Source organism: Chanodichthys erythropterus, chromosome 5 (genome assembly GCF_024489055.1).
Source record: "Chanodichthys erythropterus isolate Z2021 chromosome 5, ASM2448905v1, whole genome shotgun sequence".
NCBI classification, from domain to species: domain Eukaryota; kingdom Metazoa; phylum Chordata; class Actinopteri; order Cypriniformes; family Xenocyprididae; genus Chanodichthys; species Chanodichthys erythropterus.
In genome coordinates, this window is record NC_090225.1 from 25,361,682 (window position 1) to 25,378,174 (window position 16,493).

At 36.4% G+C, this 16,493-nt stretch overlaps 1 protein-coding gene across 1 annotated transcript in view; it reads left to right on the forward strand.

The window, feature by feature from the left end:
* Nucleotides 1-435: 435 nt before the first annotated feature.
* The window catches only part of rps6ka2 (ribosomal protein S6 kinase, polypeptide 2), a 62,041-nt gene continuing 45,983 nt past the window's right edge, over nt 436-16,493 (forward strand). The window contains exon 1 of the mRNA XM_067386692.1: nt 436-534. Coding sequence (XP_067242793.1) covers nt 436-534 — 99 coding nt within the window. The remainder of the gene's footprint in view (nt 535-16,493) is intronic.

Below are 16,493 nucleotides of genomic sequence, written 5' to 3' on the forward strand. Positions count from 1 at the left end.
AAATATATATATATATATATATATATATATATATATATATATATATATATATATATATATATATATATATATATATATATATATATATATATATAATATATTAACATAAATATGACACTTCAGCTTTAAGGAGCTCAGTGATTGGGGAGGGTTTTTCAGTGCAGCACGAGTATGAAGGTGGTTCTGATGAGGACAGCTCCCGTCATCTCTGCCGTGCTACAACCGAACTAGCGAGTCCGTTTGAGTGGGACGGGTCAGCGTCAGCAACCGTCCCCGAACCTGCATGTTTGGCTTGGTCATGGCCTCACCCCCTCATAAGTGAGCGTTATGGATTAGTGGAGGGGAGGCGACTATAAATCCCCACTGTTGTGCTGATCTGGATTTAAACGCTGGGCAGATAAATTATCTTTTGAGGATAGCAGGCGTACCGGGACAATGGACACAAACATGCGCAAATTTACGGTGAGAAGATGGTTTTCCGTCTACCTGCGCAGAAAGTCGCGATCTAAAAGCTCGAGTCTATGCAAACTAGAGGTGGGTAACGCTTTATTTGCTTCGTATGCCAACATGTGTGTTAAATCCTTGAAATAAATGTGTGGAGTGCCTGTAAACAATGACGAAATCTGACCGTTGCGGTGTAAAGTTGTGCTGAAGTGCGAAATGTGAAAACGCAACGGCAAATATTTAATTGTTCAAGTATTGCTCAGACTTATTAACAAAGCCTTTTTTTCAAACATGCGTTGTATTTTTGTTGTTTGGTTTGAAATTGCCTGAAGGGGTTAAAAAATCACACAGTATACAGGAATGTGTACAGGATTCCTTTTGGAATTTCTATCGTAATTTGGAATCTATATCCGGATCCTGGAATCAAATAATTCGCTATGAAACAAACGAAATCCCACTGCAGTTTTTACAGTACAGTTTTACAGTACTGTTTGTATATTGTTTGTCTTTGCACCCTGCATTTGCTGCAGGAGACTTTTACAAATCTGCAGAAGTTGTAAAATCTAAAGAGTTTCTTTACATTTGTCATTCAGGGTCATTTTCTCGCTTTTTATATAGGCTAGCTGTTGGTAAACTAATAGTGTGACTTGCTGTACAAAAAGGAAAAAATAATGTCAACATTATTGCTGATGTAAAAGCAACATATTTATTGTATATTATCAACATAAAAACATTGGTAAAAAAAATATTGTTTTTATAGGTAAAAAGATGATTTGTCTCCTTAATTTAAGAAGAAAGGGTTATTTCCCTGCACAAAAACCATCACATTTGTTTATGTTGTATATTTTAAAAGCTTCATTATGTAAATTCAGAGTGTTAATGTTGTGTGTACTCTGGTGTTTTGTCTTCATGTGGGCATCACTTTTACACTATTACTCTTAATATTATTATTGGCCACAAATGAGAGTCATTGTAGCCTTAAATAATAAGAAATAGTTGTTCTACTGACATTTATATATTTTAATTATACATACAATTAGGATATTTACAGAATAGTCCTCAAAAGGATTTTCTATAATGTCTTTAAAGGATTAGTTCACTTTCAAATAAAAAATTCCTGATAATTTAATCACCACCATGTCATCCAAGATGTCCATGTCTTTCTTTCTTCAGTCGAAAAGAAATTAAGTTTTTTTATGAAAACATTCCAGGATTATTCTCCTTATAGTGGACTTCAATGGCCTCCAAACGGATGAAGGTCAAAATTACAGTTTCAGTGCAGCTTCAAAGGGCTTTAAACGATACCGGACGAGGAATAAGGGTCTTATCTAGCGAAACGATCGGTCATTTTTGAAAAAAATGTAAATGTATGTATGTGCTTTATATAAACAAATGATCGCCTTCCAAGTGGTTCCGCCAAAACCGCACTTTCGTATTCTTCAAAAAGCTTATGCTGTATGTCCTACGCCTTCCCTATTCTACTTACGGAACGAACGCAGTGCCAGTTCCATTTTTCCCGTAAGTAGAATAGGGAAGAGTAGGACATACAGTGTAAGCTTTTTGAAGAATACAAAAGTGCGGTTTTGTCAGAAGCATTTTTAGTTCTGCCAAACTTATTCAGTTTGTACTGTGGATTTTTTTGTTGTTGTTGTTTGTTTTTCCTCTCATTAGACAATATTTCCCTTATAATTGGTTAAAAATTACGATACATATTCCAGTTTTTTTGGACTATAATTAGGCTGAACTACTTTAATTATTATTATACAATTTTAGAAGCACTGCAATATGATTCTCATCAAAGGCAGTACACACCAACATCAGCAGTATAGCAGTAAACAAAAGCATGTCCTGGTTGGTTTTCGAACAGATGTGGACCCTAGCTTCGTCATTCAGTCCTGTGTTGTTTTTGCTGAACCCTCAAATGTCTGCTGGCAACACTGATCAAACCTGACATACCTGTCTCTCTGTATTAATAGTTAAGGCCTCAGAAGAGTTGCATTCTATGAAGCATCTGTTCCCCTGCATGTGCCCAACTTTTATTTCTGATGTCTCTAATACCTGTACACTAAATTGATGTGCATTTAATCTGTAATGACAACAACAGAACACATTTAGTCTAGTCTAAATTGTGTACACTTTTTTTTTTTCCTGCAGTCACTTGATTGAAATATAGGTACTTTTTAGTTTCATTACATTTTACTTCATTGCAGAGGTGTAAAGAGTACCTGAAAACCATACTTGAGTAAAAGTACAGATACCTTACACTGAAAATGTCACCAATTCCAATACAACCTGAGTAAAAGTCTTAGAGTATGTGATTTGAACAGTATTTTACTCATACTGAATGTAGGCTCAAAGATGCGCTAGTCCTCAACACCTAATAAGAGGCATGCCAGTCAAAAACAAGAAATGGTTGATTTGTGAGGAGAGCAATAACGTTTATTTTCTAAAAATCTAAATAAAACTGAACAACTCAAAATTGCAATAAATCAAAGTCAGCACTTAAACATCTACAAACACTCAAGTCTCAGTTAAGCTCAAGTGTTACATAAATATAACGGATACATAAAATAATGTTATAAAATGAAATAGCCAAAGCCTACTTGCACCGGACGTGCTGGTTTCAGCCTCATCATCATGTCCTCATCACATATACAGTGCACAGCATAAATGAGTACACCCCCTCTGAACAAATACAAAAGATGTATTTTCTTTATGATCACTAATACAATTCATGGAAAGATGGCAAAACTAAAATGTATTAAACTTATACATAATAAAAACTGAGAAATATATTTTAAATATATTTTAATAGACATAAAATAAGTAAATTAGACAATTTTGTTTAGATTAAGGATTGCCAAAATGAGTACATCCTAGATTTAATTCAACAAATGTATAATATTCTAGTACTTAGTATGCCTTCCATAATTTTGAACATACTGCTCTGACACTTCTTGGCACGGAGTGTACAAGTTCATGACAAATTGTCTGTCCTGTTTAACTCCTGAAAGGGTAACATCTTCAATTTCAAGTTTGTATATTAAATTACACAGTGGTGTGGGAATTCATGACAGCATTGATAAAGCACAACTCCCCCACACCTTAAGCACTCATTCATCCCTATATAAGAGCTTTACTACCACTGAACTTTACTGTGGGAACCAGACACTTCTCACTGTATTCCTCCTCTAGCAACACCATAACATTTTGGATGCTGTTAGATCCATAATGATTGATTTGGTCTCATGAGACCAGAGTATTGATTCCCAGAATCTATATTTTGTAAATATGGGCTTTGGAAATGGCTAACTGACTTTATTGTGTACAGTAGGTAGTTCCAGTGAGAACAACAACCGTGCATGTCATTTCTGCAGGCTGCATCTTATTCTGTGAGATAAACAGTCACTCTTTTCATAGCTTTTGCTGGCTCTGAGACACTTGCTTGGTATTTCTCCTGCTCTTTGTCTTGCAAAAAAAATCCCTCATCACTAAATGAAAGCTTAAAATGAAGGCCTGATTATCTCAGGGACCTTGTCACAAGTCCATTGTTTTTGAATTTCTGTGTTACTTTTGCTATATTTTCACAGTTAAAACAATGATTTGGTAATCCTCTTGTACCACTGTCCTCTTTTGTTCTGAGAAATAAGTCTCATGACAGTTCACTCCCAAGTGGTTTAATTGTTGTCAGCATTAAGTCACAGAATGATTCAGTGGGCTATATAACACTTTTAATTGTCAAGAAAAATTACTTCTCTTTAAATGTTTTGGTTCAACATACTTACCTGTTGAACAGACATTGCCTTAAACTTACACTAGTTTTTTTTTCTTCATTTTATTTAGTAACTTTTAGGAGGGTGTACTTATTTTTGCTACACAACATTTTATCACCTTGATGCTTCTTTGGTAAATGGTTAAGCAGACTTGCTGGAACATTATATCTCTAAAGAACCCTAACATGTCTTCTAAGTAGTTGAGTAATTACTGACTTTCAGAAGTTTCAGAGGGGGTGAACTCATTTATGCTGTGCACTGTATGAAACTCCTGCGATTCAGCAACTACCTGCTAGTGCACTTGCATTCACGTTAAAGGGTTAGTTCACCCAAAAATGAAAATTATGTCATTAATGACTCACCCTCATGTCGTTCCAAACCCGTAAGACCTCCGTTCATCTTCGGAACACAGTTTAAGACATTTTAGATTTAGTCCGAGAGCTTTCTGTCCCTCCATTGAAAATGTATGTACGGTATACTGTCCATGTCCAGAAAGATAATAAAAACATCATCAAAGTAGTCCATGTGACATCAGTGGGTTAGTTAGATGTTTTTGAAGCATCTAAAATACATTTTGGTCCAAAAATAACAAAAACTACGACTTTATTCAGCATTGTCTTCTCAGCATATGTTGTATATCTGCTTTCACTCCACAGTGACGCTGCTTCTTCTTCTTCTTCTTCTTCTTTCCTGTTTTACGGCGGTTGGCATCCAGCCTATTGGTGCTTTACCACCCCCTTCTGCTCCGGACAGTGACATGATTAGGACATCTGCGACATGCACACCTACGCACCATTTTAAAAAATATAGCAATACAAAAATACAAACAATGTAGAATAGCTTGAATACAGCGTGCGTCTCCCTCAGACTGTAAACGAAGCTCGGGCGCACCAGATAACACGTCATCAGCATCACTGTCCGTAGCAGAAGGGGGCGGTAATGCACCAATAAGCTGGATGCCAACCGCCATAAAACAGGAAGAAGAGGAAGCAGCGTCACTCCGGAGTCATGAACGCGGATATACAACAGAGCCGGAAGAGAAGACAATGCTGAATAAAGTTGTAGTTTTTGTTAATTTTGGACCAAAATGTATTTTAGATGCTTAAAAAACTTCTAACTAACCCACTGATGTCACATGGACTACTTTGATGAACATGGACAGTATACCGTACATACATTTTCAATGGAGGGACAGAAAGCTCTCAAACTAAATCTAAAATATCTTAAACTATGTTCCGAAGATGAACGGAGGTCTTACGGGTTTGGAATGACATGAGAGTGAGTCATTAATGACATCATTTTTGGGTGAACTAACCCTTTAAGTAGCCTTGTTGACCAGTTTGGTGAGTAAGGGCAAAACACACCAGATATAGTACCTTTAATGCCCTGTAGATGGTGATATCGCTTCTTTTGCAACAGATATAAACTGACACAGAAAAAGTTGTGTCATGCAAAATGTAACGAGTAATTGCATTACTCATCCCAAATGTGTTGGAGTAAAGAGTACATATACTTATTCAAAAATGTTGTCAAGTAGAGGGTAAAAGTTGCTTATATCTTTGATACTAAGCAAAACAACAACGTAGCCAAAAAGACACTTAAGTACAGTAACTAATTACATTTACACCCACTAAATACTTTACACCCATTGCTTTATTGCCTAAAATTAGTCTTTGTCTTTTCGAATGTTTTTTTTAAAGAGACAAGCTTTCTAAGAGCCCGTCCACACGGAGACGCTTTTAGCTGTATACGCAAAAATGTTGTATCGTATAGGCATTTCGTCAAGACAGGAGCCTGAAGGTTTATGCGCATGCTCCAAGTCATATTCTCCATTTTTAGTCTATCTCTGTGGCAGAATTACATTGCCACATACTGGTCGGCATGCATACTATCGTTTTGAGTCAGATATTTCTTGAGACACTGTGTTTACGGATTGGATAGGGAAAGCTCATGTGGATGTGGCCTAAATTAAGTCAGCATGTTTTGTGTCCCTAAAGCAGTTCTATGCAGCTAAATGCTGCCACTGTTGTCAGAAATTAATTTATGATGGACAGATAGCCCTGTTTTGATTTGATGGGGAAGGTTAAAGCTCTGTACACCACTGAACCCAACAAAACACAGCCTTTTAAAATGACATTTCATGGAATGTTCAGTTACCAGAACAGGATTGAAATATTGGAAATCCATATGCTGCTTATTTTTAGATTGGCAAAGTTCTGCATGTACTGTACGCTACAAACTCACCACATTTGACCACATTTATATGCACATCATTTTCATTGACATCCATATTCTGAATGTTCTTTATTCATAAAAAGATGAATGCATGACAGCTTTCAGAATATTCCAAAATTAGGGGATCTGTCTTTTTATCATAGTAATTCTGCACAATAATTAAGTCAACTTTCCTGACAATTCCTGACAACAGCATACAAGAGAACAGTGAACTGGAATATGTTCATTTCTTTTAATGTTTGTAAAAACAAAAATGTGTCCAAAAATTTCTCTGATAGATGTTTTCACAACTGCCTATGTCTCATAGCACTGATTGCTTTTGTTTGGACATGCGGAAATAAACACAGAGACACATTCCTGATAAGCAGTTTACATGATAAAGAATTTAGATTAATAAAGCATATTTCAGTCAACTTATTCAGATTTCTAGAATCTGGAATATTGGCTTAATCAGGTTATGCATTTACATGACACATACATAATAGGAATATGAACTTTATATGCATGTTAATGTGGTCATGGCAGTGGATTTCCTTTTCATCCAATGGCCAATAAACAGCTATCTATACATTTCTGACACTAAAAATTAGAATCACTGACTGCTTATGATCTTCAGACTAAAATAAAGTCCCACTGTATACAAAAGTTATTTTCCATCATCTTAATAAATATATGTATTAACTGTAGATTTGAAATGCCAGTGTTTTAAGAAGGTCCTGGTAACCTTTACTGCAGAGAAAGACAGTCTGCGGTCAAAGAGCCCTGGAGAGTTAATTCAATGATAAGTGTAGTCAGCATATAACACAGCCCGGGAAATGAAATGGCGGGAGTAATTTAGTTAGTGCTAGCACAGGCCCAGTATCACCCAGCTTAGCTTTGAAGTCATCAGGTTTGACAAAAGCAGTCATGTGGAGGTAAAATGATAAGACGACAGGTTTAATTAAATGTGAGATCAGTAATCAACATTGCACACTGCAAGAGGTAAAGGTCAGTGTATGATGTCAGTCTGTGATGTCATTGCAAACAACTGCCCAATGTGATTTCTAATGCAGGGAATATATTACATTTCAGATGGGTTTTTTGTGTAGCTGTTTTTGATTCATGAGAAAATTAAGGTCTGTAGCTAACTTTATTTATAGAAACATTCATGTTTTGTTTGTGCATGGTCATACCTCAAATGTAAAGCTGAAGAACACAAGGAAAAAAAAATAAAAATATGTATCTTTTTTTGCATCAAACTTTCAGGCTGCTCAGTAAGGCATTCATGTTTATACAGCTAATGAACCTAGGCTTACAAGAAGTCAAGTAAACTGCCCACATATTTCCGTTTTATTCACCCTCACATTTCAGTCAGTGAATCTGTGAGGAACATTATCCTGAGAGGATCCTAAGCAATCAGGAAGAGGTCTCCAATGTGCCTCATGTGGTTTCCATCAGACCTGTAAAAACACCAAAAATATCAACCCTTCAATTTCCTTAAAGTAGTACACACAGTAGGCCAAGTGTTTGAGGCAAGAGTACAGTCAAATATTTATCTCTGAAGACGGAATGATGAAAAATAATAATAACTAATATGTACTTACATTTAAATTAATCATTTGATACAATGCACTTATTGTGTACATACTTGTTCTTACATTGTACTTATATTTAAAAAAATACCTGCATGTAATTACATTGTAATTAATTTCTATAAATTACACTGTTGACCCATTCCTTACACCTTAACCCACCTTTAAACCTACCCATACCATCAAACCTGTCCCTAACCTTACCCGTATCCCACCTCGATAGCAGCAAAAGTGTTTTGCAATACAATATGAACACAAAAGTACATTGTACTTATTTTTGATGTAAGTACATAGTAGTTAAGTCCACCTAATATAATGTGGGACCATATATTCATAATGTAATAATTTCCTTAAAACATAATAAAATCTTGAGCTCATAATATCATAACTATAACATTTTTTCACATAATTTAATAGGTTATTGAATGAGAAATTTATTACAGTATGAACACATTGTAGCAATTTATAATGTAATCACAGTTCAGGATAATAAAAGGTAATACCAGAACATAATGTACATAAGTCAAACACTGTTTACAATATAATAATTATCTTTCAGTATAATACATTTAAGCACATTTTGAAATCATGATTATGAATTGCTCCATCATTTTAGTTGCTTTGACCCAGAAACACATTTAAGTTTTATGCACTAAATTAAAAAAAAAAGCTTTCTACTTTTTGAGTATATGTTTTTAATCATTTTTGAGATATAGTCATTTATATGGTTTGTGGCACGGTGGCTCTGTGGGTAGCACTGTCGCCCACAGCAAGAAGGACCCTGGTTCACACCCCAGCTGAGCCAGGAAGCTTTTCTGTGTGAAGTTTGCATGTTCTCCCCATGTGTGAAGTTTGCATGTTCTCCCCATGTCAGCGTGGGTTTCCTCTGGTTTCCCCCACACAGTCCAAAGACATGCAGTTTAGGTGGATTGGACATGCCAAATTGGCCGTAGGAGTGTGTGAGTGTGTCCCAGCACTCTCGGTGCTGGGATGCGTCAGGAAGGGCATCCGGCTTAAAACCTGTGCCAAATCTAGCATGTGTGCACATAATTCCAATCAAGCGGACCCTGCAAATGAGCAGCACTAATTGCTAGGAAAATAGTCATTTAAATGGCTTAGACTTGCTTATATTCTACAAAAGAATTATTTATAATTTTAGTGACATGATCAACAAATGAACACAAGCTAGAAACCATGAGAACCGAAGGGAAACTGAAAATAATGATATACAAACTATGAGTCTATCAAAAGGAAATAGAAACCAAAACCATGGTAAGGGAGCCAGCAGTGGACAAGACCATGGGGGCTCTGGTGGAGTAAGAGTCCCTTTCCAAGGGATCAAGGAGCCAAGGCGGAGCAACAGGCCGAAGTGGAGTAATGGACTCAGATGCCTGAGGCACAGTCAGGGAATCCTCACACCAAGGTAAAGCTGGAGACCGAGAAGCCCAAGGCTAATCCAAGCAGTCGAGCGGAGCCACCGAAGGAGCTGAAGGGAGCCAGCAGAGGCAGGCCCAAGGAATTAGATGAGTTTGGCAAAGGCGGAGGGATTGGGAGGCTGGGTGGTTCCATCAGTGATGAAGACTTGAGGCTGTGTGAGACCATCAGCAACGGAGGAGACTTAGTGCTGGGTGGAACCAGTGGCGATGAAACATGCTGGAGATTGGGTGGGTCTAGTGAAGGAGGGAGGTCACTGTGATTTTGACAAGTAAGACATGTTCCTGGATCAACATGTTTTGTTGATCCTCAAACAACATTTGTGTCTGAAAATTTAGTTCTAACCATATCCCTACCTCTAACCTAATCCTATGCATAATTTATCCCTAAAATCGTAGGGGAATGATAGATGAATAACACTCATCTAGAAGCACCTAAACCTGGTTGTAAGCCTAAACTTGACATAAACTGTAAACTTGTTCCTCAAATCTGATTGGTTGATTGGAATGTTGTTCCAGGATCAACAAAGATGTTGATCCAGGAACATGTTGTACTTGGTGAAATCATGACCAGGACATCCATCCAGCTGAATGGGACCACCAGAGGAGTAAGAGGCACATGGGTGGAGATGAGGGTGAAAACAGGCTCTGCCAAATTCCAGTAAAAAAGCCACTCTTCATCACCCAGCTCTACTAATAACCCCACTGGAACGAACATGGCTTCAGGATCCATGGTGGGCATTGGCTCAGGGTCCATGGCTGGAATTGGCTTTAGGTCTGTGGAAGGCTTGGATGCTGTTTTGTGGAGGACTGGAGTAGATATTGGATCAGGATGGAGCTGGATAGGCAAGGCAAGGCAAGGCAGTTTTATTTGAATAGCACATTTCATATACAATGGTAATTCAAAGTGCTTTACATAAAGAAGAATAATAAAAATAGAACATAAGGAATAGAAATAACAGTAAAAACAGAATTTTGCTATCTGTTCATTTGATGGATGAGCTAGGAAGTCTTAGGGAGTATTTTTGTTGTTGTTGTTGTCCGTCAGAGTGGATCTAAACGGATCTATTCATCAGAGTAGATCAAAATGGATCTTCCTCACACGACAGGACTGCACTTCAAACTGATAAACAAAGTTTCAATCTCCCCTTTTGCCAAGACACATCAAACTGCACCACACAGCCCTAATCCCCCTTCCGGAGATATCTTATCTATGCAACAGAGTTCAAATTTCCCTTTTGGAAAGTGTCCTGACTAATCCAGAGATATCTTAACCATGCACCACAGCTCAAATTTCCCCATGGTTTGTCCCCCAAATTTTAACCTAATCACAAATGCTTTCTTCCTAATTCACCCAGCTCTTTCAACCAGACAACAATATTTAAAATAATTAAAAGTAAAAAAAAATGACAAGATGATTAAAGATTAAAAATGAAATAAAAACAGGAAAATGAATTAAAAGAATAAAAAGATAATACGTATAAAATAAAATGCAAACAGTTCGGACATAGCACAGTGCTCAGTCATCAAATGCATAGATAAAAATATATGTTTTGAGTCTGGATTTGAATGTGGCTACTGTTGGAGCACATCTGATCTCTTCTGGAAGCTGGTTCCAGTTGCGGCTGGCGTAACAGCTAAAAGCAGACTCTCCTTGCTTTGAGTGAACCCTTGGTATTTCTAAATGACTTGATCCTGATGATCTGAGTGATCTGTTAATTTTCTATGAGCATATCTGCAGTGTATTGAGGTCCTAGGCCATTGAGTGATTTATAAACAAGTAACAGTACTTTAAAATCAATTCTAAATGCAACTGGAAGCCAGTGCAAGGACCTAAGCACTGGTGTGATGTGTTCATGTTTTCTGGTTCTGTTCAGAATCCTGGCAGCAGCGTTCTGTACGAGCTGCAGCTGTCTTATGGTCTTTTTGGGAAGGCCAGTGAGGAGCCCATTACAATAATCCACCCTGCTTGTGATGAAAGCATGAACAAGTTTCTATAAGTATTGACTGGAGACAAGGCATCTAATTCTTGCAATATTTTTGCAATATTTTTAGTTGTTTGACCCCTAGAGTGAAGGTACATATTCACTTTGAGAACTTCATCCTTGTTTCCAAATGCAACGACTTCAGTTTTGTCTTTTGTTTAACTGAAGGAAGTTTAGGCACATCCAATTTTTAATTTCATCAATGCACTGGCACAGGGAGTCAATGGGGCTGTAGTCGTTAGGTGATAGGGCTAGGTAAATCTGCGTGTCATCTGCATAGCTGTGATATGCAATTTAGTTCTTTCTCATTTGCCATGGATCCATGGAGTAGTCCTCTTCCATCTCCATGATGAAATTAGAACCACTCAACCGGAGTAAAGTAAAGTCATCTTTATTTATATAGTGCTTTTTACAGTACAGATGGTTTTAAAAGCAGCTTTACAGTGATAACTGAAAAATAACGCAACAAAGTTTGTTTCGGCTATACAGCAACTCTATAATAAAGTAGTGTAATTTTCCAGATTAAATAAATTCAGTGTTGATTCATGTCCGTTCTGTGATTCAAAAAGCAGCTTTGGAGAAAACAGTGATAACATCGTCCAGCTCAGTCCAGTTCTCATACAACGGTAATACAATGGAACAGAGTTTATATGTTGGACCAGGGTTGTACTGTCCTTTCTGAGCAATAGGAATACATATAACTCATCATCCATCTGCTCCCGAAAACACGCTTTCAGTATGCTCCACGTATCACTTGAGTTGCTTATTTGAAAAAGTTTTAACTAATTTTGTTGTAAATTTAAAAGTAATATGTTACTTTACTAGTTACTTGAAAAAAATAGTCTAATAACGTTACTTGGTTTACTTGTAATGCGTTGCCTCCAACACTGGCTGTAAATACAATATTATATGTTTTAGTGTCTATGCACACATACGTAAATGTTTATATACAGAACCACAGTACATATGACTTCACAATGAATTAGTAGACTGATCCATGACCCCAAACATAAGTAACATTTTCAGAAAGGATGTCTGATGAATGTCTGAATTGTTAATTGAGTTGCTATGGAAATTTCCTCACAATAGGTAGCATAAACAAACACAATTGTTATGTTATCTGTGTTTACAGTACTGAAGAAACAGACATGAATAAAAAACATGAACGGAGAATGAGATAAGAATGTGAAGGTCACAGATGACTATGCATCTTTTTTTTTCAAAGGACAGTTTTGATATTTCTCTTCTTGTTGTTGTACTACACAGGTATATTAACCTTACATAAACTTGTTTTTACTAATTTGTGTTCATGATAGTTATTGCCATATCATATGACTCCTTATAGAACCAAGATTTTATTAGTACATTTTTAAAGTACAGCCATGTATTTCTGCTCTTACCGGGTTACGTACAGATTCATCAATAATTTGATAATTTGATGTTGAGTTTATTAACTATTTATCATATGGCTAATCTACTTATGCAAGAGCTGAAGTCAAATCTAAGATAAAGTCCTGGCATTTAGTTCTATGCAGGGATCTAACAGGTCTATATCCATATCAGGTTATGTAACGCTGTCCAGGTTGTCACGTGTCAGATTTGCAAATATAGATTATATTATGACACATGCACTTGTCTTCAAACAAATGGAGTTACTTTAGTGCACCAAAATTTATCTTCCTAAATCTGTACATGCCAAGAGCTACTGGGAATTTTGTAAATATAATGTAAAATAATAGCACTTAGGAGTGTATGTAATAATAAAAACTCTAATCTGTCTGAAAGAGAGGATGAGCACAATGATTTTACAGTAATACATGTGTTGACTGAAAACAATGCAGTGTCTACTTCATTCTGAAGTGAAATTGAACTGAATATGAGGTTTTGGATGGCAGTGCTAATTGTTTTGAGAGCACATCATCTTCATAAATGGCTATAACAGTTTTCAATATAAATTTTCCACATTTCCACAAACCATGGTAATTTACTACAATTCATTCATGGTAAATGTTTGTAAGGGTGGTGATTTTGGGATTTAAAAGTTTTCTATCTTCATTCATGGCATGTTTCTCCTGTTTTCCTCATCAGTCTTGTTGGGAATGTTGAGGCTGTTTCATCCGATTTAAAACTAGTTTAATCATTGAGTGATTTGTAGTTTGTAAATGAGAGGTGTGTGTCGATGCTGTTTAATAATGGTGACCGGGAATAAACACAGTTCCTTTAAGCTTTTGTTCCGTTATCCACTGGGCCGTGCTGCATATTTCAAAGTAAACTAGTGAAACACATGAATTTGTTGTTACTGACCGAGAAATAACTTCAGATGATTCAGTGACAGAGTGGTCCGAACGAATCCAAATCATTTCACATCATTATGCAAGCGCGTTTGGCCCATTCACTGAGAAGAAAGAATAGACTAAAAATATTATTAATTCACGAATGAATTGGTATGGTATCGCTGGTTCAGTCGACAGATATACAGAACATACATAATAACTGCTGAAATATTCGTACATAAAACATTTCTCAGGTCAGTCAGAGGAGCGTGCGTGGTAAGAACAGTACGTATATAACCGTACAACTGCGGCCACGTATATCTAACCAAATTTAGCCACACCGCCAGGAAAAGAGGAGGAGGGAGATTGGGGTGCTGTGGGCCGGATGAAGATGATTGGCGGGCCAGATTTGGCCCGTGGGCCGCCAGTTGATGAGCCCTGCTCTAAAATATCCTCTTTTGTGTTCAACAGAAAAAAGTTAATGCAAAATAAATATCTTTTAAAAAATTGTTCATTACAGATCATATTTATTTTGTGCTGCATGAAGCCACACTAATTTAGTTTACGCTTGCAATCTTATGTACACTTTGAAAAAAACTTTGCACCCTGTGCATGCAAATCTTTTTACCATCATTTCAACTTCATATTTATAAACTATTGTTTAAAATCAGTTATTGAGGGACTCTAGACCATGCATCACAGAGATTTTACCACACAGAGTTTCACCTTTATTTTGCACTGTGCCAAAGAGCTCTCTTTACTTGTGGAAAAATCACTGCGACTCACTGAATGACTTATTGCTTCATTTTGACAAATAAAAAGGACTGCAATTTTTATTTAAACTGATACAATTTGATTTATGGTGAGCATAAAGCAATTATCATTAAATATATGTAATTAGAGTTATAGCTTGTTATAGCAATGCCATATTGCTTGGGCTGTTGATCTGTCCTCCATTCAATCACTGTAAAGTGAGATTACATGCTGTTTGTGGCTCACGCACAGACAGAAGCTGATATACTGTGCAGGCTGGTGTACAGAATCTCTGATATTACTATACTACATGGTGTCATATTTCAAGATCCATCTTTAGATTACAGTACCATCACAGCAGTCATGCGTCAGTGTTCTGCAGCAAGATGTTTGACAACATCATTGCAGGAAAGCTAAAGATGTACTAGTACAAAAAGTAAAAAAAAAAAAAAAATGACGTTGCCATTTTCACAAATTCATGTTTTTGTAGTTTACACAGAGACAATAACAATATCATTTTCAAAAACTTGCACTTTGAAACCTGTTTTCAAATGTTAGCGTTTTCAGGCCCCCAAAACATCATCATGTAAATAAAAGGTTTTCCATTTTAGATGAAAATGGTATAGTGTAAACGGCCACTAAAAGTTGCAAAACAAATGCACAGGGAACACAAACAATAGAAGGACCCTGTGACATAAGTAAAGTGTTACCACCCCATCAGGTTTAAAATGCAGGTCACACCAGCTCACTTTCATCATGGTGTTGATATCCAGTGATGTTTCTAGACAGCGTTCTGATCTACAGTGTTTACCATTTCTACTCAGATGTTTCATCTGGTCCCACTGAGTATTTATATGTGATTTATTCATATCATTTATTCATATCAAATGTATTTAAGATGAAAAATAACACCAGATGTTTTCTTAGCTTTTAAGGCAGAATCTCGAAAATGAAATGGAACCTAATAAATGTAACAGTCACGCTCTGTTGCGTTTTCTCTCTGTTTGATCATTCCCTGTTTTTTTTTTTGTTCCCTAGTTAGTTTCCCTTGCTGTTAATTAGTTCTTACCCACCTCTTTCTGTTTTACTTATAATTATCTTTCTGCCTTATATATCCTTAGTTTCCGCAGTTTCTTTGTCTGGTATTGTTTTTGTCAATGTCACTGTTAATGTGGTTATGTTATTCTCCTGTTATCTCCTACAGATGATGCATAAATATTGCGTTTCTTATCAATACTTTTTGGTTGGCTATTGAATGAAGTATATATAATCAAATTAGACACTCTTTTTCTTGGATGCAATAAAACCAAAATCAGTAATCTTAGAGGGCTGCAGTATGCTGCCTTCAATTTGGAACAGACTTCACATAAGTAGTGGCTCTTATGATGTCATAAAATTCACCCCAAGGGTTTGCATTAAACTTCAGTTAGGTGAGCAAAATGAAATGAATTTTGTATCTGTTTGCGTATGATTGCTGTAGCACAGCTTTCATGCAATCAAAAGACAATTCTTTTGTGAGATGAGTCTGAAAATGGAACCACTGAGCACGAATCCTAAATTGAAAACTAAATTGAAAAGCCAGTTTGGTCTGTTGAAGGTTCTTTTCCCCTTAGAAGTGACAAATTCTTTGTAGATCATTTCCTTGCACTTAAATTGAATTCAGAATATAAATGTCATTTCATTATATAAAGTGGTGACCAGGGCAAGTTGTCACACTTTTTTACTCCATTGAACATTTCTCAAGGTGGGTTTATTTTGGATTTATTTTATATATAAAATGCAATTTCTGTCATATAGGAACACAATTCAACCTTTCAGTTAAATTGTAGGCTACCTTAATTATCATTAAAGGGTTAGTTCACCCCAAAATGAAAATTCTGTCATCAATTACTCACCCTCATGTCGTTCCACACCCTTCAGACCTTCATTCATCTTCGGAACACAAATTAAAATATTTTTGATGAAATTCGAGAGGTTTATGACTCGTCCATAGATAATATAATTAACACTTTCAAGGTCCAGAAAA